The sequence below is a fragment of the Ochotona princeps genome, chromosome 14 (genome assembly GCF_030435755.1).
Source record: "Ochotona princeps isolate mOchPri1 chromosome 14, mOchPri1.hap1, whole genome shotgun sequence".
NCBI lineage: Eukaryota > Metazoa > Chordata > Mammalia > Lagomorpha > Ochotonidae > Ochotona > Ochotona princeps.
The window spans coordinates 62739883-62767595 of NC_080845.1; the positions used below are offsets into that span (position 1 = coordinate 62739883).

At 54.2% G+C, this 27713-nt stretch overlaps 1 protein-coding gene across 1 annotated transcript in view; it reads left to right on the top strand.

The window, feature by feature from the left end:
- Positions 1-26315, top strand: part of WNK2 (WNK lysine deficient protein kinase 2) — a 111118-nt gene extending 84803 nt beyond the window's left edge. Inside the window, exons 20-30 of the mRNA XM_058672431.1 lie at positions 3807-4660; positions 4872-4947; positions 5717-5805; positions 5903-6573; positions 8658-8872; positions 9806-9976; positions 10728-10826; positions 16757-16801; positions 18207-18466; positions 23767-23878; positions 26117-26315. Coding sequence (XP_058528414.1) covers positions 3807-4660; positions 4872-4947; positions 5717-5805; positions 5903-6573; positions 8658-8872; positions 9806-9976; positions 10728-10826; positions 16757-16801; positions 18207-18466; positions 23767-23878; positions 26117-26142 — 2618 coding nt within the window. The 3' untranslated portion in view covers positions 26143-26315. The remainder of the gene's footprint in view (positions 1-3806; positions 4661-4871; positions 4948-5716; positions 5806-5902; positions 6574-8657; positions 8873-9805; positions 9977-10727; positions 10827-16756; positions 16802-18206; positions 18467-23766; positions 23879-26116) is intronic.
- The last annotated feature ends 1398 nt before the right edge of the window (positions 26316-27713 follow it).

Below are 27713 nucleotides of genomic sequence, written 5' to 3' on the forward strand. Positions count from 1 at the left end.
ATGCCTTTTCGAAGTTTGTTTATTTGGAAGATTTTTAAAAAAATGAAAAAGAGGGAGGGAGGAAAGGAAAGGGATGAAGTGGGCAGAGGGGAGAGAGCTTCATGCCTCACTTCCCGCTCTGTCTCCCGGCAGTAGCTGAGTGAGAACTCCATGCTGCCTCTGCCCCCATGGGTGGTGTGGCCCTAAGCGCATGAGCCATTAACCACTGCCTCCCAGCATGCACGCTTGTGGGGAGCTGGATTGGGTGCAGAGCGGAATTTGATCCCAGATACTCCAGTAATGGAATGCAGGCATCCCGAGTGGAGGCTTTTCACATAGCAACATAACACTCCAAGAAAAACCATCTTTGACTCAGAAGCTTTGGCTCTAAGACAGAGAGATGAAATTGTTTGCAAGGGATACACTTGCTAACTTTTTCCCCCCACATTGAAGTGGAAATCATTGCAGAGTGTTTTGGCAATAACATGATTTTATGGGTTTGTTTTTTAACCCCTGTGTAACTGCGTTTTAATGACTGCCTTGAAGAGCAGGAAGGTGGGTATTGGCATTTGGCTCAGTGGATGAGATGCCTGCGTCCCTCATCCGGAAGACCTGGCTGGCTTGAATTCCTCGCTCAAGCTCCTGATGATTCCAGATTCCTGCTAATGTGTTTCATGACAGGAGTAGTGATGGTTCAAGCCAAGGAGTTCTTGCAGCTTACTGAGGCCTGGACTGAATTTCTTGGTCCCAGCTTTAGCCTGGCTGACCTTGGCTGTGAGAGGTGCTGGGGAAATGAGCCAGCAGATAGAAGCTCTCTGCCTCACCATGAGTGACTGAATGAATGAGGTGATAAGGATTGGAAAGGAAGAAATTATATCTGTGCTGATAAAGTGATGGTACATGTAAGAATTAATACTTCCCATAACTTGTTAGATTCATAGTAAATGAGTTGATGAGGCAGATGCAAAACGCAGCTTCTTTGTATTTACTAGTAATAGAAAAATGGAAAACTGAAATTTTTTGTTTATATTAACATTAACATATCAAACATAAGAGGTGAATATAACAGAAATTTATGAACCGTATATAAAAAATGAAATGAAAATATATGTCATGTTCTTGGACTGGCAGATTCAATATTTTAAATACTTTTTTAACATGGACTCAGGTTTAGTGTGATCCAATTTAAAAATTTAGTACTTTTCAAAAGATGTATTCATTTGAAAGGCAAAAATTGGAGAGACTCTGGGACAGAGGCCTTTCATCCACTGATTCACTCCCCAAAATGGCCTTAATGGCCAGGGCTGGACCAGGTCTGGAACTTCCATCTCTTTTGTGGGTGGCGGGATCCAAGCCATCAATTTGTCTGCTTTGCTAGGGATGTTAGCAGGGAATGGGATCAGAAATGGAGGAGCCAGGACTCAAACCACTGCTCATAGGGGATGCCAGCATCACAGATGGCAACATAACTTGCTGAGCCACAGCAACACTGCCTCCAGAAATACGACAGTTCTAATGGTCGTGCTGATGATATGATGCTTGTGGAAATGTAAAGACCAGGAGATCCAAGACTGTTAGGGACCAGATGCCACGGCCCATGTTAATCTCTAGTCCGGGGAACCAGGATGGGAAAGTCGAGGTATAGCGTAAGAGCCCAGATGCAGTCACTTCCGGATGAATGGCTGACAAGGGAGGACTGCCTGCTCAGCTGCAGTGTCAGGGTGGTTGTCTTTGCAAAAAAAGGTGAGACAACAGGCTGTGCAGTCGGACAGTGACCCTGGCTGCCAGCCGCACACCACGTACAAAATTCAGTAACAGATTGTGAATCTTAGTGTAAAAGGTGAAATTCCTAGATGTAATCAAAGAATACGTCATAGCTCCACTATGGGAAATCATATTAAAGTTCGTTAAAATGCTGAGGCTCTATGAAGATCTGCCACCAGCAAAAGATGCCCTCTGTCTAGCCCAGACCAGGAGAATTTGTGGGGATATTTGGCCGCTGCTTGTCTAGGATATGTGAAAAACTCTCAGGAACAAAGAAAAGAGGAAGACGTGCTGGGACATGGGCAAGAGGCTGGGACGGCTGTGTTACAGAAAAGGACATCCAGAGAGCCTTGAACATGGGAAGCGTGTGCTTTGAGAGTCTTCGTTTCACTCTAGTTGGAATAACTATGATCACAAAAATCAAAAGACAGCAAGTGTTTAACAAGGATTTGGAGAAAAAAGAACCCTGTCCACTGTTGGTGAGAATGTTCTGGAAAACAGTATGGAGGTTCTTCCAAAAGTTAAAGCAGATCTGCCTGGTGGCCGAGGTATCTCATTCTGCGTGTACACTCAGAAGAATTGAGAGCAGGTTCTGGAAGAAGTGCCTGCCCTCGCACATTCCTGGTACCGACGACATGGAAAAACCCTAAATGTCACATATACACCATGGATACTGTTCGGCTATAAAGAAAAGAAGGCAGTTCTGTTGTTAGTGCTCCCGTGGATGAAACCTGGGAGATGAATGACTTGTAGTTTAGTGGCTTAACTGAGCCCAGTGCAAGTAACACAGCTCAGATCTTGCCAGACTCCACAGTCTCTAAATGGTCAAACCTGAAGAAGCAGAGGGCACAGTGCGGGTTGGTGGGGCTGCAGGATGGCGAGAAGCAGACTTGCTCCTCATTGGGCCTGTGGTTTCATCCTTGCAAGCTGAGAGCGTTGCAGAGACGTGCAGCTGTGTGTCAAGGGACCCACAGGGGACAGAACGGTACTGCATGCTTGCTCGGCTGCTGAGAGGGTAGAGCTCTTGTTTCACTTTGCTTTAGTTATATTTTTACCACAATTAAAAAATAAAAACCAAATTAAACCACAAGGCAGTGCCATCACACACACCCCAGGATGACTTGGGAGAAGGGAGGGAGCCCCAGGAAGATGCGGACACTGCTGAAAAGCAGCCTGGTACCGTCCAGTCAAGGTCACATGCTCCGATGGCAGCTCCTGGACATGCATGAGCCACTGTGTGACCCAGCATGCACTCATCCAGGACAGGTGAGCGCGACAGGTGTAGACCAGAGCCCAAGGATAAGCATTGCTGCCCCTTGGGGGCTGCTTCATCCCTTGGGTATGGGGGCGTGCCGTCTGGAGAGTAGCGTGAGAGTCATACAGGAAAGCAGAGGAGGGGATGCCCAGCACAGCTCGTTACTCTCATGGCAGTGAGTGGGGCTGCCAAGTGAGCGAGCGTCCCACCTCCACTTTTGTTTTTAAATGACAGTTTTCGTTTTTTGTACATTCGGTTCATGTTTCCTAAGGAGTCAGAGGTTCATAGGGTTTTAGTTTTCAAGAAAGAAAGAACTCCTAGGTGTGGTCCATTTGGGTAGTGCTGCCTCCTGGGTTCTGCCAGAGGGTAGGCCTGGCACCAGCCATGACTAACATGTCATGCAGCTCCATGAGGTCTGGGTGAGACGCTGCTGGCCGCTGCTTCCTGGCCTGGTCTCCGGGTGTATCCCTGCCCCGATCTGCACCAGCTCCTTCAGGACAAAGGCCTACAGCTGTTCTCTGACCTTACCGAGGACTCAGCATCTGATGGCTTGGAAGTTTCCAGGTGCTTGTCCACTTCTGGGCAAGCAAGGAAGTGCCTAGCAGTCAGCCGCTACAGTGACCGCGAGCCCGAGGTGAGAGCTGGCTGCTAATCTAAGCTCCCAGTGCTCTCAGGAAGGTTGTGGTTCATGCTGAAGCTGCCTGCAGGGAGCTGGAACCATGTACCCGGTGGTGGTGAACATCCCAGCAGCTGGGGAGGGCAGGCCTGGCACCAGCCGTGACTGACATGTGTTTCTTGTTTCTTCTAGATCCAGCCCCCAGTACAGACCAGCTCCCCTTGAAGGAAGCACCCAGCTTCCCAGCCAGTCAGCAGCTCCTGAGCCAGGCAGCCCTCAGTGATCCTTTGGGTGGCACTACAGCCCCCTCGGCACCATCCTACCCTCCTGGGACTGCTGTACCCCAAGACAAAGCAGCACCGCCTGCCAGCGCCATACCAGAGCCAGCACTAGTGCCAGGGACTGCCATCCAGGCGGGGGGCCCAGCTAGGGCATGTGAGACTCCCCAGGCACTCTCTGAGACTTGGGATGCCCAGCTCACTGTGCAGCCCCCCAGTGCAGGCCAAGGACCTGCGGCCCCAGTTCCAGAAGCTGCCCGCTATCCCACAGGCTTTGGGGAGACTGCCCCAGCCAGGGAAGCCAGTACCCCAGGGGAGTCCTTTCTGGCCCTGGCCCCTGAGCCCAGCACCCCCAGCAGGGCCTTAGGGCAGCCTACCCTAAGCCATCCACCGACCCCGCTCCCCTCTGCTGTGAGTGCTGTGAGCTTGTCCACCTCGCAGCTCCCCAGCCCACCCCTGGGGCCTGTCGCCCCTCCACCGCCGCCCTCAGCCTTGGAGTCTGATGGGGAAGGGCCACCCCCCAGAGTGGGCTTTGTGGACAGCACCATCAAGAGTCTGGATGAGAAGCTGCGAACCCTGCTCTACCAGGAGCACGTGCCCACCTCCTCAGCCTCGGCCGGGACCCCTGTGGAGGCAGGTGACAGAGACTTCACGCTAGAGTCCCTGAAAGGAGAACAGCCCCATGCTGAGGCCTGCAGCGGGGTCCCAGCCTTGACCCCAGCACCCAGCGGTGCAGCCCCAGGGCCCACCCAGATGTCCCAGCCCTCGGTAAGGAGCCAGCTTCACCATCCCAGCCATGTAGAGTATCTCTTGCCCAGAACTGGCAGGACCACATGGGTTTTGCCCCAAGTGGTCAGGCACATGGAGGAACTAGGTGGCTGAGGGCAGCTGTGGAACATGAGGGAGAGGACTTGCCTTTGAGCCGACATGGGGATAAGACAGGCCTGGCTCATGCCCTTGCCTGTGTTTCTGCCACCAGTTGGAGAAGCTGGAAACAGCCCCCATGCCAGGAGGTGAGACGGAGCAGGAGCAGGGTGCGTCTTCTTCAACGACAGGTAACAGAGCTCAAGATTGCCCAATGCTACCAGCCCCTTTCAGGCCTGGGACCTGTGTCTGCAGCCTCACCCTTCAGAATCGTTGGGGCCACGGCCGCATCAGAGCTCGCTGTGGCTTATGAAAAACACTGAGTTCCAGAAGGAGCATCGGGGGAGGGAGGTGCAGGGGGCTTCCAGAGCCAGTGTAAGGGTCCATATCTTCTACCTCCAAGGTCACAAAATTCCCCCCCCCCCCACACCAAATGGACCCAGCATTATTTTGGCTGGAGCATGCAAGGTGGGGGCTGGGGTTGCTACAACTCCTGGAAGCTGTCCCCTGCTACATGCCTCCCTTCATGGTCTGACATCCGACCCTCCATCTCCACAGTGCTAAGCTCTCACACCTGCTGAGGTGTGAGGTGTGAGGGGCCTCCTCAATCTGGGATTTCTTGGGGCTGAGGAATTGACAGGAGATGGGAGCAGGTGAGCCTTGGAAACCTCACTGTGCATCCCTCTGCAAGTGGGGACACTCGATCCCAACCTGCCTTCCCAGAGCCAGTACAAATAGCTGTTGGATGGGTGGCTGCCTCGCCCAGGTCAGCTCCAGTAGCTTCCTGAATGGCACACTTTGAATGGGGTCCTGGGCTGAGGTAGGAGGAGGTGGCATCAGTTCTGGGGCAGGAGCTGTACACAGGTGTGGCTTCAGCTTCCAGGGCCCTCGTTGTGGTAGCCTTTCTGGGTCCCATTCCCTTCCTCCCTCAGTCCCTGTGCTGTTGTCCTGTTCCTACAGCAGAGTCATCTTCCAGCAACACGCTGGGCTGTGACAGTGATGGCGGGCAAGTGGCTTCAGACTCGCCTATAGCGCCCAGTGCCACCCAGGTAAGGGGGATTCAGCCTGGCCTCTGGTGGGGTCTGTTCTCCACTGTGAGGGTTCAGGGCTCCTCTGGACGCTCCTCATTTCCACTTGTTTCCCAAGGATGCCCCTGCACGCATGGAACCCCCAGACCGGAGTGGTGGGCGCCCCAGGGAAGTCTCTACAGAGCTGGCCCGGAGCTACCCAGGGGGAGTTGCAGACGGCAGCCAGTCTGGTCGCCACCTGCCGCATGGTGCCCGGGCCTCGGGCTCCCCTCAGAAGTGGATGGGACAGCAGGACAGAGACTCACCTGCCAGAACTGTGGGCCGCTTCTCGGTGGTTAGCACTCAGGATGAGTGGACGCTGGCCTCGCCGCACAGCCTGCGCTACTCAGCCCCACCTGACGTCTACCTGGATGAGGGTCCCTGCAGCCCAGACATGAAGCTGGCGGTGCGCCGGGTGCAGACAGCTTCCTCCATCGAGGTGGGCGTTGGTGATCCCGCATCCAGCGACTCCGGAGATGAGCGTCCGCAGGGGAGACCCCCAGTGCAGAAGCAGGCTTCCCTGCCCGGCAGCAGCACAGCTAGCGACTTGGTGAAGAAGGCCACCACCTTCCTGCACAGGTCCTCTCGGGCAGGCTCCCTGGGGTCTGAAACACCCAGCAGGGTGGGTGTGAAGGTTCCCACGATCAGCGTCACCTCCTTCCACTCTCAGTCGTCCTACATCAGCAGCGACAATGACTCGGAGTTCGAGGATGCTGACATCAAGAGGGAGCTGCGGAGCCTTCGGGAGAAGTACGTGGGGGAAGCTGAGGCCCTGGGGAGGCGGTGGGCAGAGGGGCCTGTGATGGTGCGCTTGTGCCAGGCCGGAAGCTCCTGGGTGGAGTTCAGTGCACTTGAAGCAGTGAGGCAGGGACGAAGCCGGCTGAGACCCAACTTGTGCTCTTGAGAGTCCTACCCTCAAGGTGGGATCAGGCCTGCACCAGCACCACCCACCGTGCACTCTGCCTGCTTGCTGCTTCTCTGGGGGTTGTGTCTTCGCATTGTGCACGTATCCTCAGCCTGCAGCTGAGCAGTTTGTTCTACAGCCTTCTGGGAGAGATCTTGAGAGAATTAGGAGATTTCTGCCATTTCTTGAGCATGTGTGAATGCTCTATGCGTGTGTGAAAATGTCTTTGTGTCCTCCCACTCTGTCCCTCGGCCCTCTGAGATGCAGTTGGAACCTGAGCTGTCCTCAGGGTGTACGTAGCAGTGTGGTTCCAAAGGTGTGACTGACGCCATGTTCCCCAAGGACAGCAGAGCAGATTGGGCTAGTGCTGTGTAAGTGCACCAGATCAGAGAACTCCCAAGAGGGCCGTCATGGGGCCAGGTGCAGAAGAGGGCAGAGCGTGCTGGCCAGACGTGGGAGGAGCTCAGAGCAGCACAGGGAGGCAGAGCCAGCAGCTGTGCCTGGTAGTTTTAGCTGAGGCATGACGGTGAATGGGCCTGAGGTAGGCACCACCTGAACCCATTCAGGTTAGAGGAGCAGGGGCACCTTGGCACAGCCTCTTGGGGGATGGATCCCAAAGAACCTGTAGTCGGGTACAAAAGCGAGATCCATGCAGGCAGGCTGCTGGCTATGCGAGGGGCCCTTGTGAAGAGGGCCTGGCGCTAGGATGTGGGAACCTAGGAGAGGAGCTGTAAGACTCTAACAGCCTGTGTTGTATTGAGAGAGGCCAGGGCCAGGGCAAGGCAAGGACTTGAGATGGGTAGGGCCCAAGGATGAGCAGCAGGTCTTAAAATAGCAGCACTGGGGTCCTAAGCAGACGAGGTCTGAGACACACCTTCCAGGAAGGGGACTCAGAGGACCCAAGGAAGCAGGAATGAACTCGGGTGGGAAGGGTGTGGCTGCATCAAAGGTGCAGGGAAGATTGTAAATATCAGCTGAGGTTGAGGGCCCTTGGTGGCATTAGCTACAAAGTGGCCCCCAAGTGTGGCATAGACATCCCGTGGATTCCCCAGTGGGACACAGATGTCCGTGCCCCTCTCCGTCCCCAGGGTTTCTGAGCAGCCCTGTTCTGGGCCACCCTTGCTCTTGGGAGCCTGAGGCCCAAGGAACATGCAAGGAGAGCCTGGGAAGATGTGCGTGGACTGGGGGGCGCCAATGTACCAGTCTCGAGGCATCTGAGTTTTGGGGACCAGAGCTCTTCCTGGAGTCCCGCTGCCTGCCTGGCAGCCCATGGCCTGCCCGGCTCAAGTCCTGACTTAATGCTCCTCCTGAAGCAAACCTGAGGCAAACAGTGGGCAGTTTTCCCTTTCCCCCTGATGTTTGTAGGGAGGAAAACCTTGGAATCATGTTGCCTTTTGTTGGTTGGTTTGTTTTGAACATCTGGTACAGTTTCTTTTAGTAAAGCAGATTGGACAGTTCTGAAGGATACAGGAGACAGAATCAGAACATGTTGGCTTCATTTCCAAACAAAATCATCACCTGTTCTCCCTAGCTGGAAAAGGTGGGCAAAGGAAAGGGCTGCAGGCCTCGTGGGCACCCCAGAGGTTAGGAGAGGCAGGCAGGGGTGCAGCCAGCTCCTCTCCAGGTAGGCCCAGCAGGGACATGCTGTCTCTCTCCCTTCAGGAATCCTCCACATCACCCCCACCCACCACCAGTGTGCCTGTTAACCTGAGGCAGCCCCTCCCTCCCGTCTCCTGTTCAACATGTAGGGCTTGATTGCAAGCACAGGGGTCATTCTGTATGTTTCACAAGGTAGCATCCTGGAGGGGAACCATTAATGCTGGAGGCCCCCAGTCCAGCACCTGACTTGAACGTCAACCAAACGGTGCGAAGCCCCCTGTAATCGTTCTCGGTGTGGCCCACCTGCCTGCTTCCTGTCTCCCCTTTCCAGGCACCTGAAGGAGATCTCAGAGCTGCAAAGCCAGCAGAAGCAGGAGATCGAGGCCCTGTACCGCCGCCTGGGCAAACCACTACCGCCCAGTGTGGGCTTCTTCCACACGGCGCCCCCCACCGGCCGCCGGAGGAAACCCAGCAAGAACAAGCTGAAGGCGGGCAGGCTACTGAACCCCCTGGTGCAACAGCTCAAGGTCGTGGCCTCCAGCACAGGTTGGCCCAACTGCCAGGTGGAGGGCTGCATTGCCAGCACAGACAGAAAGAGGCTGGGAGGGGCTCCAGGGAGCCTGGGAGGCACGTGTGGATAGGGGCCACATCCCCTAGACCTGGGCAAGGGCTTAAGGTCTTCTTTCTGGACCTCCTCCTTCTGGAACAGGACAATCACTGCCGGCTGAGAAAAGCCTGGCCTCTGTGGTGGGCACAGAGACAAGGCCTGAGTGTGGGTAAGGGCAGCCCGTGTGCCTCAGAAGCTCCAGGCCCCCCGCCTTCTCCCCTTCCTACCCCGCAAGTCCTGGAGGGGACGGCTTATTTACCCCCAGTTTTCAGGCCCGTGCCACCCCGTTTGCTCAGGAGGGACTCAGCGGCTGCCTTTAGAGGCAGGGGCAGTGGAAGATGGGGACAGCTTCCTGGCATTGTTAATACAGCGCTTGGGCACTGTGATGGCACTGGCCTGGCCAGGCACCCATGTCCTTGCATGCAAAGAGATCCTGCAAGGCCTTGGGAGCAGCACTTGCAAGGTGAACTGAGCTCCCCCAGGCATGCCAGGCAGGAAGCTAGCAATGGCCAGCTGATCACCAGTTCATGAGCTGCCCAAGTTCCATGAATTCGGTGCGAGTTCCTCAGCTATGTTTGTGCAGATGAATTCATGTGAGAGTTGTATGCAGATCTCTTTAAGCCAAGGTGTGTCAGCTTTGGCCATAGGGCATAGCACACGTCCGGCAAGGGCTTGGTGGAGGCTAGGCACGTCCGTTCGTCATCCCCCTCTCTCCCGAGGGGGAGAGTCAGCCACCCCACCCATTGTCTATGGGAAGCTCTGAGCTTCCTCAACTTCACCCAGTAGCGAACAGGGGACGCAGCCCCATCCCGTGCCCTCCCCTGCCCGGTGGCGCTTCATGGTGCCTGTCGCCTCTTCTCCCCTCTGCCCAGGTCACTTGTCTGACTCCAGCAGAGGCCCTCCCGCTAAGGACCCTGCCCACGTCAGCACGCCCCTGTGCGCCAAGGCAGTTCAGACCCAGCAGCCCTGCTCCGTTCGCGCCTCCCTGTCCACGGACATCTGCTCCGGCTTAGCCAGTGACGGAGGCGGAGCGCGTGGCCAAGGTGATTCCAGTTTGCCTGTGTCCATCCAGCATGTGCCGGCCGTGTAGGGCTCAGTGGTGTCCAGGAGCACGCCCCTATGTGCAGAGCGGATGTGCGCTGCGGCAAAGGCTGCTGGGCGGCTTTGTAGAAGAGGAGGCAGAGGATGTAGGCTTTGGAAGAGAGGATGGGATTGCCCCCCGCCCCCACCTTGCCAGGTTGCTGTAAGCAGCCCGAGGCAGGTGACGCATTAGCAGAGCCAACCTGGAGGACCGTTGCCAGGACCAAGGGCACTTGGCCCAACGATGGGAGGGGATGGAGCCTGGCATCACACTGTATGACATGGCACCAACCAGCTGTCCCCTACTCCTTGCCTGCTCCCATAATAGAGTTTGGGATGGTGCTAACCTCCAGGTCCTTCCCAAGCCCAAGGGCAAGCCTGGGCGAAGGAGGGCTCAGCTCTTAGCCTGGGAGCATGGCCCAAGGAGGAAACGCTCTCTTCAACGCCGCCGCCATGGCTGGATCAGGCGCTCTCCTGGCCTCACCATCCCTGCCCAGGTGCCCACCCCCCCACCCTCCCCGGGCCATTCCTCTCTGCTGCTCCCGTGGCTTCCTCCCCACGCCGTCTCTGTGCCATGGTGCTGGGCTGGACTAGGTGCAGCCGTGGATGTTAGGTGTGCCGAGGCTGGTGTGGCTGTTGGTTACAGAGGAGCGGGTGCAGCAACTTTACTTGATGAGTGTCTCTTTGTTTTCTTCCCTCTATATTCATTTGCAGGCTGGACGGTTTCCCACCCAACGTCTGAGAGAGGGGCCTATAAGTCTAGTAGCAAGCCTCGCGCTCGATTCCTCACTGGACCCGTATCTGTGTCCATCTGTCTGTATTTGTTCTTTTGTATTTTACCACTCCCAGCCCTTGGTTTCTCCTCCCCCACACCCCGGCCCCTCGTCTTCATTCCCTCTCATGCATTTCAGAGGATGCTTCCTCCCCTCTCCCCAGAAGCTACCTCTGCAGTGTCGCAGGGGGGACCCCCGCCAGCCCTTCCCTGGAACACCCTGGTCGGCTCGCGTGCATGCTCTTGGCTGCGCCCGGGCACCAAAAGCATGCGCAGCGGCTCGCTGCCTCCTCCCCCGAAGCACCTGTGCCACACCTGTCAGGGTTCCTTGCATTGTTTTCGTCACCTCATTTATTTCATTTTTTTTTTTTTTTATGTTGGATGTAGTTTGGTTTTTTGGTTTGGTTTGGTTTGGTTTTTCTGTTGCAATTGTGGCAAATATCCATGTCCACTGCCCCCAGTTTTCCAATGACAAGCCAAAGACAGCCCTCAGCCTCCTCCAGACATGCGGTATTTCCCATGTCTGGACCTTGAAGATGTGCATGTAGCAGGCCGGTGCCGTCCAAGGGCTCCCTGGAACATGAGTCCAACCCCCAGCCGGCAGGCTCCCAGCACCCCACTCCCCACAGGTGGACTTGCTGGAGAACAGGTGCCTTACCCCGGGTATCTTGAGTCCCCTCTATGCCTGCACAGGAAGTCCTAGAGCCTCCCACAATCCTTCCTCATCCTGTGCACCCTTCAGCCCCAAGTGCAGTGGTGAGGCCCTGCCCCGCAGCTCCCCAGGAAGGTCTGTGCCCTGCCAGCCTCCTCTCCTTACCCATCCAGCCAGAGCACATTGCTGGCTGCGTTGTTCTTTGACCCCCATGTGACCTCATAGGTGGTCATTGATGCAGGTTCCTCAAAAAATCTTCCAAACTCAGGCCCAGTTCAGGCTGCTTCTGGTCCTCTGGAACCTGCTGCTGCTCCAGGTTCCCATTTCCCAGGCACGCACACTTGCTTGCAGCCACCCTGAACTGTGCCATTTTGTTTCAGACTTTGAGCACGATTGGCAGGTGCATCAAGATCTTGTGGAGGTTTGAGCTTTTTAACCTTTTTAATAGGAAAAAAAAAAGAAATGAAGCTTTTCGACAATTGGCTTTGGATATGCTGGTGTGGGGCACACTAGTACAACAAAGATACATTGTGCTTGTGGAACCCCAGGCTGTGTCCTGGGTGGGTGCTGTTGCCGCTAGCCCCACCCACCCCTCCTGTGAGAAGCCCTCATGGGTCATCATCACCAAGGCAGTGGTGACAGGACACACAGGGCAGTAGGTGGAGGGCTTCGGCCACAGCGTCACATGGTGGTCTTGTGCGTAGGTCTGGTTAGTTGTGTGGAGGACAGGGCGGGGCCAAAGGTCCCCCACTCCACTTGCTGCGGCTCCTGGCCCCTGCCTATCTCACACTTCTCCTGTTTTGGTTTTGTGTGCGTGCACGTGCGCCTGTGGCTTGCACTGAGGTGAGACCTGGTTGGTTCTAGCATCTCTAGTCCCTGGCCAGTGCTGCCCAGTTGTTGGGGGTGCCCAGTGGTGTGGACTGCAATGGTAGCTGTAGCACAGAGGGTATTCTGGGGTACCCTCGCTCACCCAGCCTTTGTTTTTATAAAAGGTTTCCCCTGCTGTTACCTTTGCTGATGTACGTTGTCTTTGCAAATGAAGCATAGAATGGGTGGTGGATTCAGGGTTTAGCTGTGTCTCTGTGATGTTGCTGTGACCGGGAGGTAGAGCTGTGTGAGGCAGGCCTGCCACCTGCCACACCCCATCCCCCAGTGATGATATGTGTGTGGCTCCTGGCTTCACTGCCTGACCCCTTACAGACCAACTTTGGCTGAGGCCTTCTCTGTCTGTCAAGTGTCCACTCCAGGTGGAGCATCGGGGAGAAGTCAGGTGGACTGCGGCCTGGGCTGGGAAGAGAAGCCTGGCCGCGAGGTCAGCCCCAGGCCCCCAGCTCCTTCAGCTGCCCCCCTACCCTGTGTGCCACCGGCCTCTCAGGCAGGGCTGCCTTGGTCAGGGCTCCTCATCGAGCCTTTGCCCTCTGTGCGTCACCTCTGTGGCTTCCTGGGTAAAGCCCAAAGGGACAGGGGTCTGGAGTAGCTGAGGACACTGGGTCGAGGGGGCATGGTTGGCTGGGTGTGGAGGTTGAAAGGTTGAGCAGGACGTTGGCTGCCTCGGGCACCATGTGATTCCATGGCGGGGGCACGGCAGCAGCACACCCGGTTTTGTGCATCCCTGAGGGTGTGGCACCTGGAGAAAGGACAGCTGACTCAGTTGAGTGATCCCCTACTCCCAGTCCACAGCCTTGATTTGGGAGCCCCTCTCCTGCTTGTTTTTGGAAAAGCCTGCAAGAAAGCAAAATGCACAGAATTCTGAAGTCCCAAAAGAGGCACTTGGCAAGGTAGGGTGGGGCCAGGCCCCTGTAGCAGAAGGTTCAAGAAGCCAAAGTGACCTCGTGTGGAGTGCTAGGACTGGTTTCCTACCCCAGCAGTGGGCTGGAGGGTGGGCTTCAGGCAGTGGGGTCCTGAGTGGCTCGTTGCCCCTGGCTGAGGCCCACAGCATAGACTGCATTCGCTGGGTGTGTCCTAGTGGACTCCGGGCATGCGTGGAGGCATATCCTGAGGGGCAACGAATCAGAGGCTGTGTTCCCACTGCTCGCTGACCTGCCTCACTGGCGGGCACTACCACCCTTGCAGACCCTTCTCGGCATCAGGGGTTGTGGGTCTTTCACTACCCTGCTTTGTCTTACCTGTCAGCTCCCGCATGTTTGACCTGGGGACCCTCATATGGGAGAGAGAATGTTCAGCCAGGTCTCCTGGGCAGGGGTGCCCAGGGAAGAGGGATCCTGATCTCTCGTCCACCCCCCAAAGAAAAAACAAATTAGTCTCCATCTATGTCCTGGTGGGGTGCATCCTGCTGCTGTGAGCTGGCAAGGCCAGCTGATGTGTTATATAGGCCTGTGTAGCTCAGGCTGCCGTGAAAATGTCCCCATTTGCTCAGCAAACAGGCATGGTTGTTGCACGCACGGACATCCCAGGGCGTGTCTGGGCCCCGGAGAGGGGCACCGATGGTGCTGATGAGCAGGGCCGACTCCTGAGGCCATGTGGTGTTGAGCAGGCCACCTGTCAGGGCTGCTGTTCCAGATGTTGCCACAAACACTGCAATGTGAGGAGCTGCTCCTGGGCCTGACCTACTTTTGAAGAAAATTCCCTATTTGGAAGGCAGTCAGAGATCTTCTGTATGTTGGTTCATTCCACAAATGACTAACTGAGGCTGGGTCTCGGAGCCCTGCAGGGACTCAAGCCACTTGAGGCATCGCTTGCTGCCTGGCAGTGTGGCGGGAGGCTGGAGCAGCAGCAGCAGAGCCTGGACTTGGATCTCCCGAGTGGTGCCTTCACCATTGCACCTGGTGCTCACCCTGTGACCCACTTTTAAGTATTGGCCTCAGGCTTTGAGTCCTTCGTGTGTGAGGCCTGCCGGATGGCACTGGCTAATCAGGCTGTGGAAACTGGTTTGGCTGTCAACCCGTGGGTGTAGCCTCTGCTTTCTTTTTCTCTTTGTACCTCCCTTTCCTGAATAGAGCTGCAGGGGCCATGAGCCCTGGCTTGTCCAAATGTTTGCTGCCCCAAAACAAGGTTGCCAACCCTGCTGCCATCCTGTTTGCTGCCTTTGGTGTGTTCTGGAAGAAAATAGTGTATCCTGCAATAGCTTGGTGGCGCCTACCACCTCCAAAACCTGGGCTGACCTGCTTGAGGCCCTTCTGCTTCCTGCTGGGCTGCCTCCAGGGCGGCGGGAGCCCAAGGTGCTGATTCCAACCTAGGCTGGCAGGAGGGCTTGTCCATCAGATGGCCTCTATGTGGTGTGCCTTGAGGCTGTGGCCAGGGCAGGTGTCTCCCCAGCCTAGAGAGATGGCTGTTTCCCTGAAGCCTCAGAGCAGCAGGGCCTGTAAGGTGAGGGGCCTGATCCATTTGTCCAGAGGCCAAGTGCCTTCTGTGCTGTGGTTAGCCTGCAAGTCCATGGCTGTTTTTTTCCCCTAGTCTGTGTCCAAGACAGCCATGGTGGGAATGGCTCAGCCTGGAGCCTGCCCAGGATGGCTGTGGTGGCAGATGCCTTGTGTGCTGTTGGATCCCCTGGGCCGGTATCCAGGAAGGCTGTGGGCGTGGGAGCCAGCTCTTTGGTCACTTGGGGGTTATGTCCAGGAATGCTGTTGGGGGACCTCGTGGGCTCATGTTGTCTTTGGTTGTGAAGATACATCCTTGGGATCCCAAGGAGGTGAGAGACAATTCTGGGCAGAGGCCCAGCTCTATGGTGGCTCCTGGGCAGCAGCTGGCTTCCATGGTGGTCTTCCTAGCGTTGAGGGTGGCCAGGAGCTAGTTAGGAACACCAGAGTTTCCAGCCCCATCTAGAGATCCATGCAGGCTGAGGTAGCCTTTCATGCCACCCCTTTGATAGCTAGGCCAAGGAACAGAGTATGACCACAGTCCCCCCATCTTAAGGCCATCCCAGGGGAGAAGGGACACTGCAGTCTAGAAGGGTTCTGATACTTCCTGTGCCAGACCGGGGGGTGGGGGGCGTCAGTGCCTTTCCTGGATCTGAGTTGTGGCCATGGTCACAGGGTCCCCTGCCTCACTATAGCAAATGGTCCACGTTCCTTGTGTGCTATGCTGTGCCCCAGGGGACATCAGCCCTGCGTGTCCGTGCCAAGTCTGTGGGATGACAGCCAGCAAGGACTTGGTCCATAATAGCTGCTCCACCTCCACCACCCCAGAGCTGGTCTGTCTGGATCCCCTGCCTACCTCCTTCCTTATTTCTTGAAACATTAAGAAACTGGCAGAATTTTCAGCTTATGTTTCCCTGCAGTGGCCCTCAGAGGACATCTGGAATGAGCTCAAAGTCGGTTTGAGCTCACTCAGATTTGCAAGTCCAGGGTTTGCTGCCTGAGTGAGCTCAGGTCAGATGAGGAGAGCCTCAGTGTTCAGTGTTCAGTGTTCAGATTGCTGCCTTTTGTTGCAAAGAGGGCTGCACAGTATGGCCCCAGGGGACAGGAAGACCCTCTATGCCAGTATGGCCTTGCTGAGTGACCTTGGGGGAAGTCTAGGCCTGTATTGTCCATTGCAGCTCTGACTGTCCAGCAACCCCCATCCCTGGGGGTAGCCAGTGGACAGGTGGGCGTGCCAGCACCTTTCATGCTCCGAGGCCCTGCTGGATGTTGCTTGGTTAGCCAGATGCTCGTATGACCTGGTCCCAGAGAGGCTCAGGGTGCTGGGCAGGTGGTGGGCTGATCAGTGTAGAGGTGGTCCTGACCAGGAGGCTAAGTGCTGCTGCATGTGGAGGCCCCGCCCTGTTCAAGGAATACATGTGTGTCCCCCCGGATACTCACTGACCTCACCCACGCCAGCCACCAGGGAGCTAGAATGGGCCTAAAACCTGCAAAACAATGTATCTTTTTGCACTTAGAAAACCTCCAGTGGCATCCCTGACTGCCCCTCCAGGCCAGGCCAGGCCAGGCCAGGCCAGGATCTGCCTGAGCACCTGGCTTTGGCTGGGTTTTCCTACCTCAGCCACCGGGCTCCCAAAAGCCTGGTGTTGGAAGGCCAAACGGTGTGTTTTGCTTCCCCTCTGCCCTCCTTTTTTTCCTTCTCTTTTTCTTTTTCTTTTTTCTTTTTTTTTTTTTTTCTGGACTATGCTTCTAGAGGCACACACTTCTCCCTGAGGCTTGGGGAGTGGGCTAGTCCCGGCACCCCCTCCCACCCACAGGAGCCTACACACTCACTTGGGGTGCTGCTTGTTGCCCCAAGGCGGGTGGGCCCTCCTCTCTGAGCCGCTGCCTTTCGTCTTCCCCTCCCTGCACACTGCCGACTCTGGCTTTGGTGTGGTTCGTGTGCCGTGTGTGCCGTTCTGCCTAACCCCAAGGTCTTGTGTCGTTTCTTCTTCCCTTGCAGGGTCAGCCCTGAAGCGTCTGTGCCTAGGCAAAGAACACAGCAGTAGTAATTATCTGGGTTTCTTACCCCTTCTGTCCCCTCCCTTCTCATCGCATGGGCTTCCCTGTGGCTAGTGCGCGCCAGGGTCCTGCGGCCAGACGGCCTGGGCCTACTCCCTGCCCGCTCCGTGCCCCTCGTCGGGCAGCCTGGCTTCTGCCTGGCAGGACAGCGCCCTCCGGCCCTCGTTGTGTCGCCGTGGCTCCTAGAGTTTGTGCGGTCTCGCCAGTTCGCATCTGACAGGCTTCCCCTTCTTTCTGGAATGCCCACAAATTCCCAATCATTAATTGGCTCCTTTTCCAAAACCGTAGGAATGAGTATTTCCTTGAGGTGTAAGGATGAGTCCCTCCCCACGAGGAGCGATACCAGCACTGAATGGGTATTGGTCTGCCTGGGCCACTCATCTCTCTCTCTCTGGCTCTTTACTTTTCTTTTTGTTTGTTTGTTTTCTGGCTGAAAGTTCATGTAGAAATAGCTCCATGTGTGTACAAAATCTCATCACTAATTTCCAGTGTCTGTGTCTGCTTTTCCATTGCTAGCCACTAAAGCACACTACATTTTTGGAACAGCTTGTTTGAAGAGTTGGTCATTAGGTGATTTTTAAAAAAATAAAAAAATGCATATGGGGAACTTTTTAATTGGCTTGTTTGAAATTACCAATTGGAAGTTATGTGTGGGATTGGAGAGGGCAGGTTAGGGGACATGACTTTAGAAAATATTTAAATCTCATCTGTCCAAAAAAAAAAAAATCTAGCTTTTAGTGAAGCCGAGGCCACTGAGGAAAGATGCTTTGAATTCCAAACAACTAGTGTGTTCACTTCCAAGCAATTGATATATTCAGATTCATGAGAATGCAAAATGGCACGGCCTGCCTCCTGTGCCACTTCCCTTCTACCAGCAGGGGTCGCTGGAAGGCTGGCAGGTGCTGGCAGGCGGGGGTACCGCTCCCAGCCCCGACCCAGGGAGTATTTCCCACTGCCCCTCTGCCTCCTCCTTAACGCTGAGGCCACGGAAGCCACAGAGAGCCCGAGGAATCTACCCCTATTCCCTAGGATGCCGACTCAGATGTGTCAGGCTATGCTACTTTTCCCACCTCTCCCACGTGAGCCTGGTGGGATATGGGTAGTGGCAGCAGGCAGAGTGGGTAGTGAGTGAAGGCTGCTCCCTGCTAAGGTTTCCTGTCCGCTGGCCTGGGTTACGGGATTAAGTGTCAGCTGCATGGCGCCACCCAGTGACCCGCAGCCAAACTGGACAGCTAGGCCCCCTGTGCTGACCGCCTCTTGAAGCAAGGTGTTACTGGCCAAGTTGGGGCCATGGTCTTGGCCATCTCGTGAGAATGACTACAGCCGGCCCCACTAGGGGCACTGGGCGAGTGTGTGTCGTCACCAATCCCGGCCTGTATGTGACTCCCCAGGGTCCTCCACCAGCAGCCTGGCCCCAGGCCCCGACCCAGGCCCCCAGCCCACCCTGCACGTCCAGGCACAGGTGAACAACAGCAACAACAAGAAGGGCACCTTCACGGATGACCTGCATAAGCTGGTGGATGAGTGGACGAGCAAGACGGCAGGGGCCACGCAGCTGAAGCCCACGCTCAACCAGCTGAAGCAGACTCAGAAACTGCAGGAGATGGAGGCCCAGGCCGGCTGGGGGTCTGCCCCCAGCGAGTCCAGAGTTGTGAGTGCTGGCCTTGGGGAAAGGGGGGCTGGGCTGGGCTGGGCTGGGATGGGTGGGTGGCGGAGGCCTCTCTGGTTCAGGCAAAGTCTTGTGTGTCAGAGGGACAGCACAGTAGACACTTGGCAGGTATCTGGCTCAGGGTGTCGTGGATCAGGAGCTACATGACAACACAACCCTGTGGCCAGAAGAAAGAAGGGACAGGAGGGGCTGGCGCTAGGACCTTGGGGTCCAGGTAGCGCCAGCAGCCCACAGGCCTAGGCCCACCCATGTTCCCAGGCGGGACACAAGGACAGGGGTGCTTAGCATCTTAGGTAATAGCTTCTCGTGGGCTTGAGTGCGGGCTTACTGGAACCAGCATTGGGGAGGAGGGGGCCACTGCTGCTGGCAGGTTTTGGTGGTGTTCTCTCAGGATTAGTTATAGATGGGATCCCTCTGTAGAAAGAGTACGCAAAAAGATGGGCATTATTTCTTCGCAAATGTTTAGTAGGCTCATTGCTTAAAGCCTTCCAGGTTGGAATTGTTTTTGTTTGTTGTGTGGGAAATTTTTCTGTCTGGTCTTCTACTTTGGAAAATTTAAAACCCATGGAATAGATGAAAACGTACGTTTAATTCTATACCAGGACACTTTGAAAAGTTGGAAAGGGGCTGTTGCCTGCAGTGCCAGAGCCTGTCTGGGCGCCAGCTCCAGTCCAGTTCCCTGCTAGTGGCTGAAGTGCTTGGGCCCCTGCAGCCATGCGGGAGACCCAGAGGAAGCTCTGAGCTCCTGGCTTTGGCTTGACACAGCACCAGCCGGAGGTCACCTGGGAGAATGAGTCAGAGGATAGGTGACTTCTCTTTGTCTCTCTCTCCCCCTGTAACCCTACCTTTTGAATAAATAAATACTGTTTAAAAACCAGCAAAGTTGGTAAGAGAAAAAACAGGATTAACAGTTGTTTATTTTTTTTTTAAGATTCGTTTATTTTTATTTAGAAAGTCAGATACACAGAGAGGAGGAGAGACAGAGAGGAAGATCTTCCATCTGATGATTCACTCCCCAAGTGAGCACAGCAACCTGTCTGCGCCAATCTGAAGCCAGGAGCCAGGAACTTCCTCCAGGTTTCCCATGCGGGTGCAGGGTCCCAAGGCTTTGGGCCATCTTGGACTGCTTTCCCAGGCCACAAGCAGGGAGCTGGATGGGAAGCAAGGCTGCCGGGATTAGAACTGGTGCCCATGTGGGATCCCGGCGCTTTCAAGGCGAGGACTTTAGCTGCTAGGTTACCATGCCGGGCCCAAAAGTTGTTTATTTTGATACAGAAGTTGAAGTGCAAATACATTTGTCATGATGAGCTTTTCACATGAACTTTTTGAGGCTCCTTTGTGTACCACGAGCTGACATTTTGGCTGTATTTATCACATGTTTCATCCCTGGAGGTTGGCATCTTTCTTATGGATGTAGTTTCTTCTACAGTTTTATCCACGCACCATTTGGATTTTTTGGTTGTTGTTGGTTTCTTTCTGTGACGGTTTTGCTAAATCCTGCTGTTCCTCCAGAGTAAACCAGCTTCCACACTGATCTTCATAGCATTGTCCTTGCCTTTGATTTTTTTTTTTTAAATATATTGCTTTCTTTTTTTTAAGATTTATTTTATTTTTTTTTTATTACAAAGTCAGATATACTGAGAGGAGGAGAGATAGGGAGGAAGTGGAGCTGCCGGGATTAGAACCAGCGGCCATATGGGATCAAGGCGAGGACCTTAGCCACTAGGCCACGCCGCCGAGTCCCCCTTGCCTTTGATTTTACAGCTCGCAGAGCCCACGGTGTTCGTTCTCATTCCTGATCCTTGGTGACGTTGCTCTGTGTCTCACCCTCCTCTCCTTTCTTCCCTCATGCAGCCTTTCAGAGGTTTGTGGATTTCATGAGCCCTTTCCTGTAACTCATTTTGTCTTTGCTTATGCTTATGGTATGTTTAATTCATTTCTTGTGCCTTTATTTTCTGAGTTAACCTTATTCTTCCAGAAGTTTAAGGTGTGCAGTTCTAGATTCCTTTTATAATCTAGGCATTTGAACTTACAAAAACCTCCTCTAATGGTTTCTTAGTTGCATTCCAAAAGTTTTGAAATCTAGCATTTTATTCACTTTCATTTCAAAATCCTTTGTAATTTCTGTAGTGGTTTGCATTTCTTCAATTAGCAATTTTTAAAGATTTATTTATTTTTATTGGAGAGGCAGATTTACAGAGAGAAGGACAGAGATATCTTTGGTCTGCTTTTCACTCCCCAAGTGGCTGCAATGGCCGGAGCTGAGCTGATCCGAAGCTGGGAGATTCTCCCTGGTCCCTGACATGGGGAGGGGACCATCTACTAATGCTTTCGCAGGCCACAAGCAGGGAACTGGATGGGAAGTGGAGCAGCTGGGACACAAACCGGCACCCATGTGGGCTCCCTGCACTCGCAAGGCAAGGATTTAGCCACTGAGCCATTGCGCCGGGTCCAGCAATATTCTTTCTTTAAAAATTCCTTATTTACTTGAAAGGTAGAGTTACAAAGACAGACACTCCCCAGATGGGCCAGGCCGAAGCCAGGAGCCAGAATCCTGCTGTGTGCCTCCCACATGTGCAGTTGGGGTCCAGTTACTTGAGCTGTTTTTCTTTGCTTTCCCCAGGTCAGTAGTAGTGAGTTACACTGGAAACAGAGCAGCTGGAAGTTGAACCAGCAACCATATAAAATGCCAACATCACGGGTGGTCACCCCTAGTTAGCGATTTTCTGATGGCTCTTTTTTAGTACTCCTTAGTTTGGTTCCTGTGATATGAGAATTTGTCTTCCATGTCTTCTAACATTACTGAGTGGTGAAATGATAGGATCTTTAATTATTTTTTCTCGAAGATTTGTAGTATTGGCTGTTGAGGCCCATAAGCCATCTCAGATTAATTTTTCTGTATGATTTGATGAAGGACCGTATTTGGTGATTCTGTGTGTTATGGCTGGTTGTTCCAGCATGGTTTCCACATTGATGGCACTGGTCTGCCCAGGCATTGGTCAGGTGGTTGTGTATGTGTAGATGTGTGTTTGATCTTGCAGTTAGGTTTCAGTGAGTTATGGTAGGATCACACTCTCTTAATTACTGTAACTGTGTAGTGAGTTTTAGTGGAGAGAATACCTCAAATGCTAATCTTTAAGAATGTCTTGATTAGTGCCCCATTACCTGCCCTGGAGGCCTGAAACTACAGATGGTACCAACCAGTACATACACTATTTTTTTTCCCTGCACATATACATGCAACATAGCCTGAATATGCTAAATCAAGTCATGGCCCAGGCAGGACAGAGACAAGTGGTTTGCGATTTTAACCTACTTTTCAGAATGACTCGGAGTTTAAAATATGAACTGGCATTTTTCTTTTACTATTTCAGGCTGTGGTTGACCACAGATAGCTGAAGCCATGGAAAGTGAAAGTTGATAAGTAGTGAGAACACTGTATATGTTTTAGGGACAGCCTGTCACTTTCCAAGATAGCCCACTCTGATTTCTGTTGGGAGCACTGTCTTAGCTGTTGAGCAGTGAGATATGATATATCAGCATTGCTGAGTGTTGCTACAAAGGTGGGTCTCTGCCTTTTAGTTTATCTGGTGAGAAGGTGTTATGTGTCTTTCAGTTAATCTCCAGATGGTTGACATCTTGAGATCTGTTCACAAATTTTGTTCTTCGGGTTTGATTTTGTAGTTGTATGTCTGTTGCTAGTGTATGTGGTTGCTCGCTAAATTGGCTTGGCGGTTCGGTTCTAGAAGCTGGCTTGTCTGTTCCTGTGGCTTGTCTCCATACAGTCTTGTCCTCTGCAGATAGTTTTCCTTTTGCCTTTTCCAGTCTGAACCTTATTCCTTTACTTGCTAAGGCTGGGAGTTATCCAGAGCGTTTACAGGACAAGTTCAGGGTCCTTGGGGAGCGTGTGGTGTTTAAGAGGGCTTGACTGTAGGCTCTGTGGAAGGCTCCTCGCAGCCTAGCGAGTGTGCCTTCTGTGCAGGCCTGAGGGCTATGGGAGCCCTCTCTGCACCTACAGGGTTCTTACTGGAGTCGAGTATAGTGATTTCTGGCGGGATAGCAGACCTAGCCAGGAGGGAATGTTTTGCCTTTTTTTCAGTCGCTGGATTCCACTTGCCAACTTTTGAGTGTTGGAAGCCACTGCTTCCTTATGTGTTCCTTTCTTATCGCAGTGTCCCTGGATTGCTGTCTCAGGCCATGCTGGCTTTCCTGAGTCACTGGCTGCTCTTCTGTCCTTCTTGGCTTTTCCACTAAGAACGCAAGGGAGGGGCTGCCTTGCCCTCCTGCTCTGCCCAGGCACTGGTCTTCCATAATGGCACTGTCTTTGGTTTTGGGAGCTTTTATCCTATAATGAAATTCCTGAAAGGGTGACTTTATAAAGAAAAGAGGTTTATTCAGATTGTGCACAGCTTTGGAGGCCAAAAGCCCAGGATTGAGTGGTTTCATTCATAAAGCCTCTCGTGTGAGCTTACCAGCAGAGGGAGGGAGTAACCTCGTTGCAATGCAGGAAGCCAGAGAGGCTGGGGTCCCATGGTATCTTTTAAGGGCACCTCCCAGTGACAGGAGATCTTCCATTGGGCCTTACTTCTTTTTTTTTTTTTTTTTTTTTTTTTTTTTTTTAACAAAGTCAGATATACAGAAAGGAGGAGAGACAGAGGGGAAGATCTTCCGTCCGATGATTAACTCCCCAAGTGAGCCGCAACGGCCGGTGCTGCGCAGATCCAAAGCCGGGAACCAGGAACTTCTTTCCAGGTCTCCCACGCGGGTGCAGGATCCCAAAGCTTTGGGCCGTCCTCGACTGCTTTCCCAGGCCACAAGCAGGGAACTGGATGGGAAGTGGAGCTGCCGGGATTAGAACTGGCATCCATATGGGATCCCAGGGCGTTCAAGGCGAGGACTTTAGCCACTAGGCCACACCGCCGGGCCCTGGGCCTTACTTCTTGAAGATTCCGCCTTGTCATGTCACTACACTACGAAAGACCAGGCCTCCAATGCATAAATGCCTCCTTTGAACCACATCCCTGCCATAGCAGCAGTCCAGCAGGAGGCCTGGCTGTCAGCTTAGTGGAGGGGTGGACCACTCTGCCCACAGGGACCAGCTGCTGCTGTGGCCTAGTTGGCCTGGCTGTAGCATCTCCTTGGTGCCAGCCTGGGAATGCTGGCCTGCAGTGGGCAGGGTCCACTCTCTTCTGAGGACAGACACCTCAGGGAGCCCAGGACCCAAAAGGGCAGACCAGCTGATGACAGCCTTGTGTACTTTGTCCTCTGTTTCTGTCCCACAGATGCCAACAGCTCGAGCAGGAATGGGGACAGCATGTCTGGCCCCAGTACCTGGCCCTCTGTGCACTGCAGCCATTCCTGGAGCCATCCCAGCCCTGCCTGTGCCCACACCAGGTACTGCCTGCCCCAGCCTCCCCACTCTGCCCTATGCGCTGCCTCTGGGTCAGTACGGAGGCCTGATCCCAGTGCCTGTGTCCTGGGGGCCTTGGGCAGCCCAGAGTAGCCCAGCCATGTTGCCAGCATTTCTGTGGCCATCTGCGATCAGCGTTCCTGCCTCTCGGCTCCACATCACATAGCCTTCTGCCCTGCCACTGGCTGGAGTGAACGCGCTGAACTGCTCAGGGGAAGTGGGTTGTGCTTTGGCCCTGTGTCTCTCCCCTGTACCCTAGGCACAGGGTCGGCCACGAGGGTGCAACGCATAGCAGCCAGATTTGATTTTGCTGATGCTGTGGGCCCCTTCACTGTCAGTTCCCCCCGCTCTTCACACCCACTCCCTGTCCTTCAGTTCATTGTCAGCACCATGCCATCACCTTGCACAAGTACAGGGTCTTGATTGCAGCATTTCCTGATGGGAGGAGATGTTTAAAAAAAAAAGTCATTTATGAGAAAAGGTATGTTATTGACAACTGGCCTGAATGTTGGATGTCTTCATTTACTATGTGGAGTTGCATTAGTGTAAAACTTCCCAAGCTGATCTTTAGTTTTTTTTGTTTGTTTTTTTATCAGAAATGTTCTGTTGAAAGAAAGTGGGGGTGGGGGGGAAACTGAATTTGTAATATTGATTGTAGAAGAGCTACACATGCTAGGCCAGCTGGACTAGGTCCTCAGTCAGGGCAGGTTCCCTGCCTTGCTTCATGGCCAGATTGCTCAGGAAAGAACATCAGCAGTGAAGCTGGTCTGTGAGGAACCTACTAGAAACTACCCAGTGAGCAAAGCCTTCCGTAGCCCAGGGCGGGGCTGTAAGCGCACAGGTTCAAAAACTCCCTGCACTTGCCCATGTACCCAGCAGGCTGGGCACTGCCCCCTTCTGGCTACTTCCCTTCCTTGCCCATGATTTTCAGGGGGACCTGCTGACCGCAGGCTCCTCTTCTGGACATTTGGATAGGCATGGTCTCTGATAGGCACACAGCAGCCCTGGGTGTGGGTGAAGCCCTCGCCTCCACCACAGGCAGCTGCCTCCTGCTGGAAGGCAGCCCACTGTGGACTCTTGGGTTCTACCGTGCTTATGGCTGGTCCCATGGAATTATTTTGGTTTAAATACATGCTTCCACCAATTCAGTCAAGATTGGACTTCCTACGTCATTGTGCAGCCTTTGGTCAGGCGAGACACTGTAACGAGACTTCCCTTCTCTGTAATGGGTACCCTGAGCCCGCCCTCTGAGGGACGGAGGCCGTGCGCCCCTCCCTTGGCCTGAGTCCTTTACTCACATGGGACGGGAGGTGGGTGGGGAAACCCCATGAGACTGTACATATGAAGGAGAAAATAAATATCTGTGCTTGAAAACACTGTGGAACATCTTTTTTTTGTCCTCTGTCCACGTGAAACCAGTCTGTAGGAAGGATGGAAGCAGGTGGCTTCAGACAGGCCAGGGCGTGCTGTAACTCAGCTCTGCGCCCACAGCCTTGCCCTTTGCTGGGTGCCCTTTACTCGGGTGCTGGGGAGGCTGAGGAAGCAACCAGGCTGCACACAGCACAGAGAGTGGAGAGTGAGGCTGCTCTGGCCTGGTGGGGCCAGGCCCCAAGGATGCTGGGCTCAGAAGTGCAGATAAAGTGGAGTGTCATGTGGTCCACTGTACAGCCTCTGACCTGTCCACACTGGGGCTACCCCCCAAGCATACCAGGTTGCAGGCCCCACGTTTTTTCCTGGAGGCTGGGACACCTCCATCATGAGGGCTTGGAGGCTGGGTCATCACCAATTACCTGAGGGGTGCTGGTCTTCCGGTAGGGCAGTAGCCTTATGAAATATGGTGAGTTGGGGAGAGGCCCCTCTGTGGGTATCACTGGCTAGCTCTCCCCCAACGGCCTCGCCCAGAGCACCTTCCCCTCCTGCATCGTGGGATGGACACTGACTCCACCTGAGGGTCTAGGTGTCTCCTGTTTGTCCAGTTAGGGCTGGACACCTCTCCTCAGGACGAGAAGGACCTGTGTGTCCCAGAGCTAGTGCCCCTGCAGCTTCACTTGGTGATTGGGCCATACGGGAGCCAGGTTGGCCTGGCTTGGGCATCGCCATGCCATCTTTGCCTCAGGCATCTCCTGGGAGCGCTGGCCGTATGTCAGGGTCGGGGTCAGGCTCCCAGTGGAGACCGGCGCCCAGCGGCCAGCTAACAAGCTTATGGCACTCTTGTTTTCTAGGTCCCGAGAGTGAGAAGCCCGACTGAGTTGGCCCCGGATGCCAGGCCCAAGTTGCGTCGTCTGAGCCGAGAGGTGACCGACATTCAGGGCCAGCCGCTCTTGCGTCCGGTTCACGCTGTTTTGTAACCACTTTCTAAGCATTTTGTATTCACGATTGGAAACACAAACCTAACGCAAGAATAAAACATATTTTCGGGGAGAGAGGACTTTGGCTGTCACACTCTCTCCTTTGGCTGGCCTTGGATTCACAGATTTCCCCCTGGAGGCAGGGTGGAGACATGCGCAGGGTTTGGTGTCCCCAGGCAGCCCCTTCTCTACAGCACCCACCTCCTCCGGCCGCCACAGACACAGGTTCCCCTTTGGTCGCTCAGGTGCATGCTGCTCAGCCTGCCCTGCTCTGTGGAGGCCTGAAGTGAACTTCTTACCAGTGTCCACATAAATATACCAGTAGGGAAGGCACAGGAGCTGAGGCACGTGGCCACTGGCTCCCAGGCGGCTGCACCTCAAGGCAGGGGGTCGAAACAGAGACGTATACAGTAGAAACGGCCCAGACAGGTCATGGAGCTGGAAGGAACTGGGACTCCATTGCTAGCATCTGGAGGTCTCGGGCATCGTGATGGGGAGGAACGTATCTTGACTTTCACGTTTCTCTAACTGCGACTTGGCACCTCCTCCGGCGGGCTTCGTCTCTGCAGGAGATGTTGGATACTGCTATGGTAAGGTGGCAGCCAGTGTCCCAAAAGATAATCTGTACTCCTAAGGACAAAATGCCCAAGCCTGAGATTTCACTCCTGCCCAGATGGCTGACAGCTGGCAGGCTTCCGTCCTGGATGTCAAGTCTTGTGATCACAGCAATGTATCCTGGGAGGCTGCGGGCCCAGACTCTCAGGGTTTGGGGAGGAATTCTGGAGGGGATTGGTGGGATTCCAAGCGAAGGACTGGGAGGTAATCCTGGGGACCCTGGGTGCCACTGAGCGGGCATGCTGGGTAAGTGTGGGTGGGCCTCTGGCCACTGTCTTCCCCTGTGTGGTGAGCCGAGGGCCACGTCCACAGGACCTTAGGAATGTTGTTGCCTATGGTGGCTGCTTGTCATGGGTTTTGGTTTTCTGCTAGTTGCACTGGCTGCTGTCTTGCTGGCTGCCATGACACACCTCATATTTATTTAAAGCATTCTCCATTAGCAAGCGAGTAACACTGGTGCTGACAGTAAGACTTGGTGGTAAAGGGGTATAGGAGAGGTGTAAAGTGATTATATAATTATTTGTGTGTGTACATATGTGGGTCTATATGTGTACGTATATGTGTGTGTGTAGTCCCTGCACACCAGAAGTGTTCCTAGGTGACCTTAGGAGCTCTTAGAAGCCAGGACCTCCGAAGGCCAATGCTGCCTCCCAGATTCCCGGGCCTCTGATTCTTTTGCTACTGTGTTCATCTGGAAAGGGAGAAGTTGAGGTAGATCGACTGAATGTGCTGAACAGAGGCTCACCCTGCCGCACAGCTAGGAAGCCTCCCGCTGCCTGTAACTCATGCTGTGAGGGCTGCATGCGCAGCGCCCTGCCTGGGCCTGGCTCGCCCGTGCCACGTGAGTGTTGCCCTC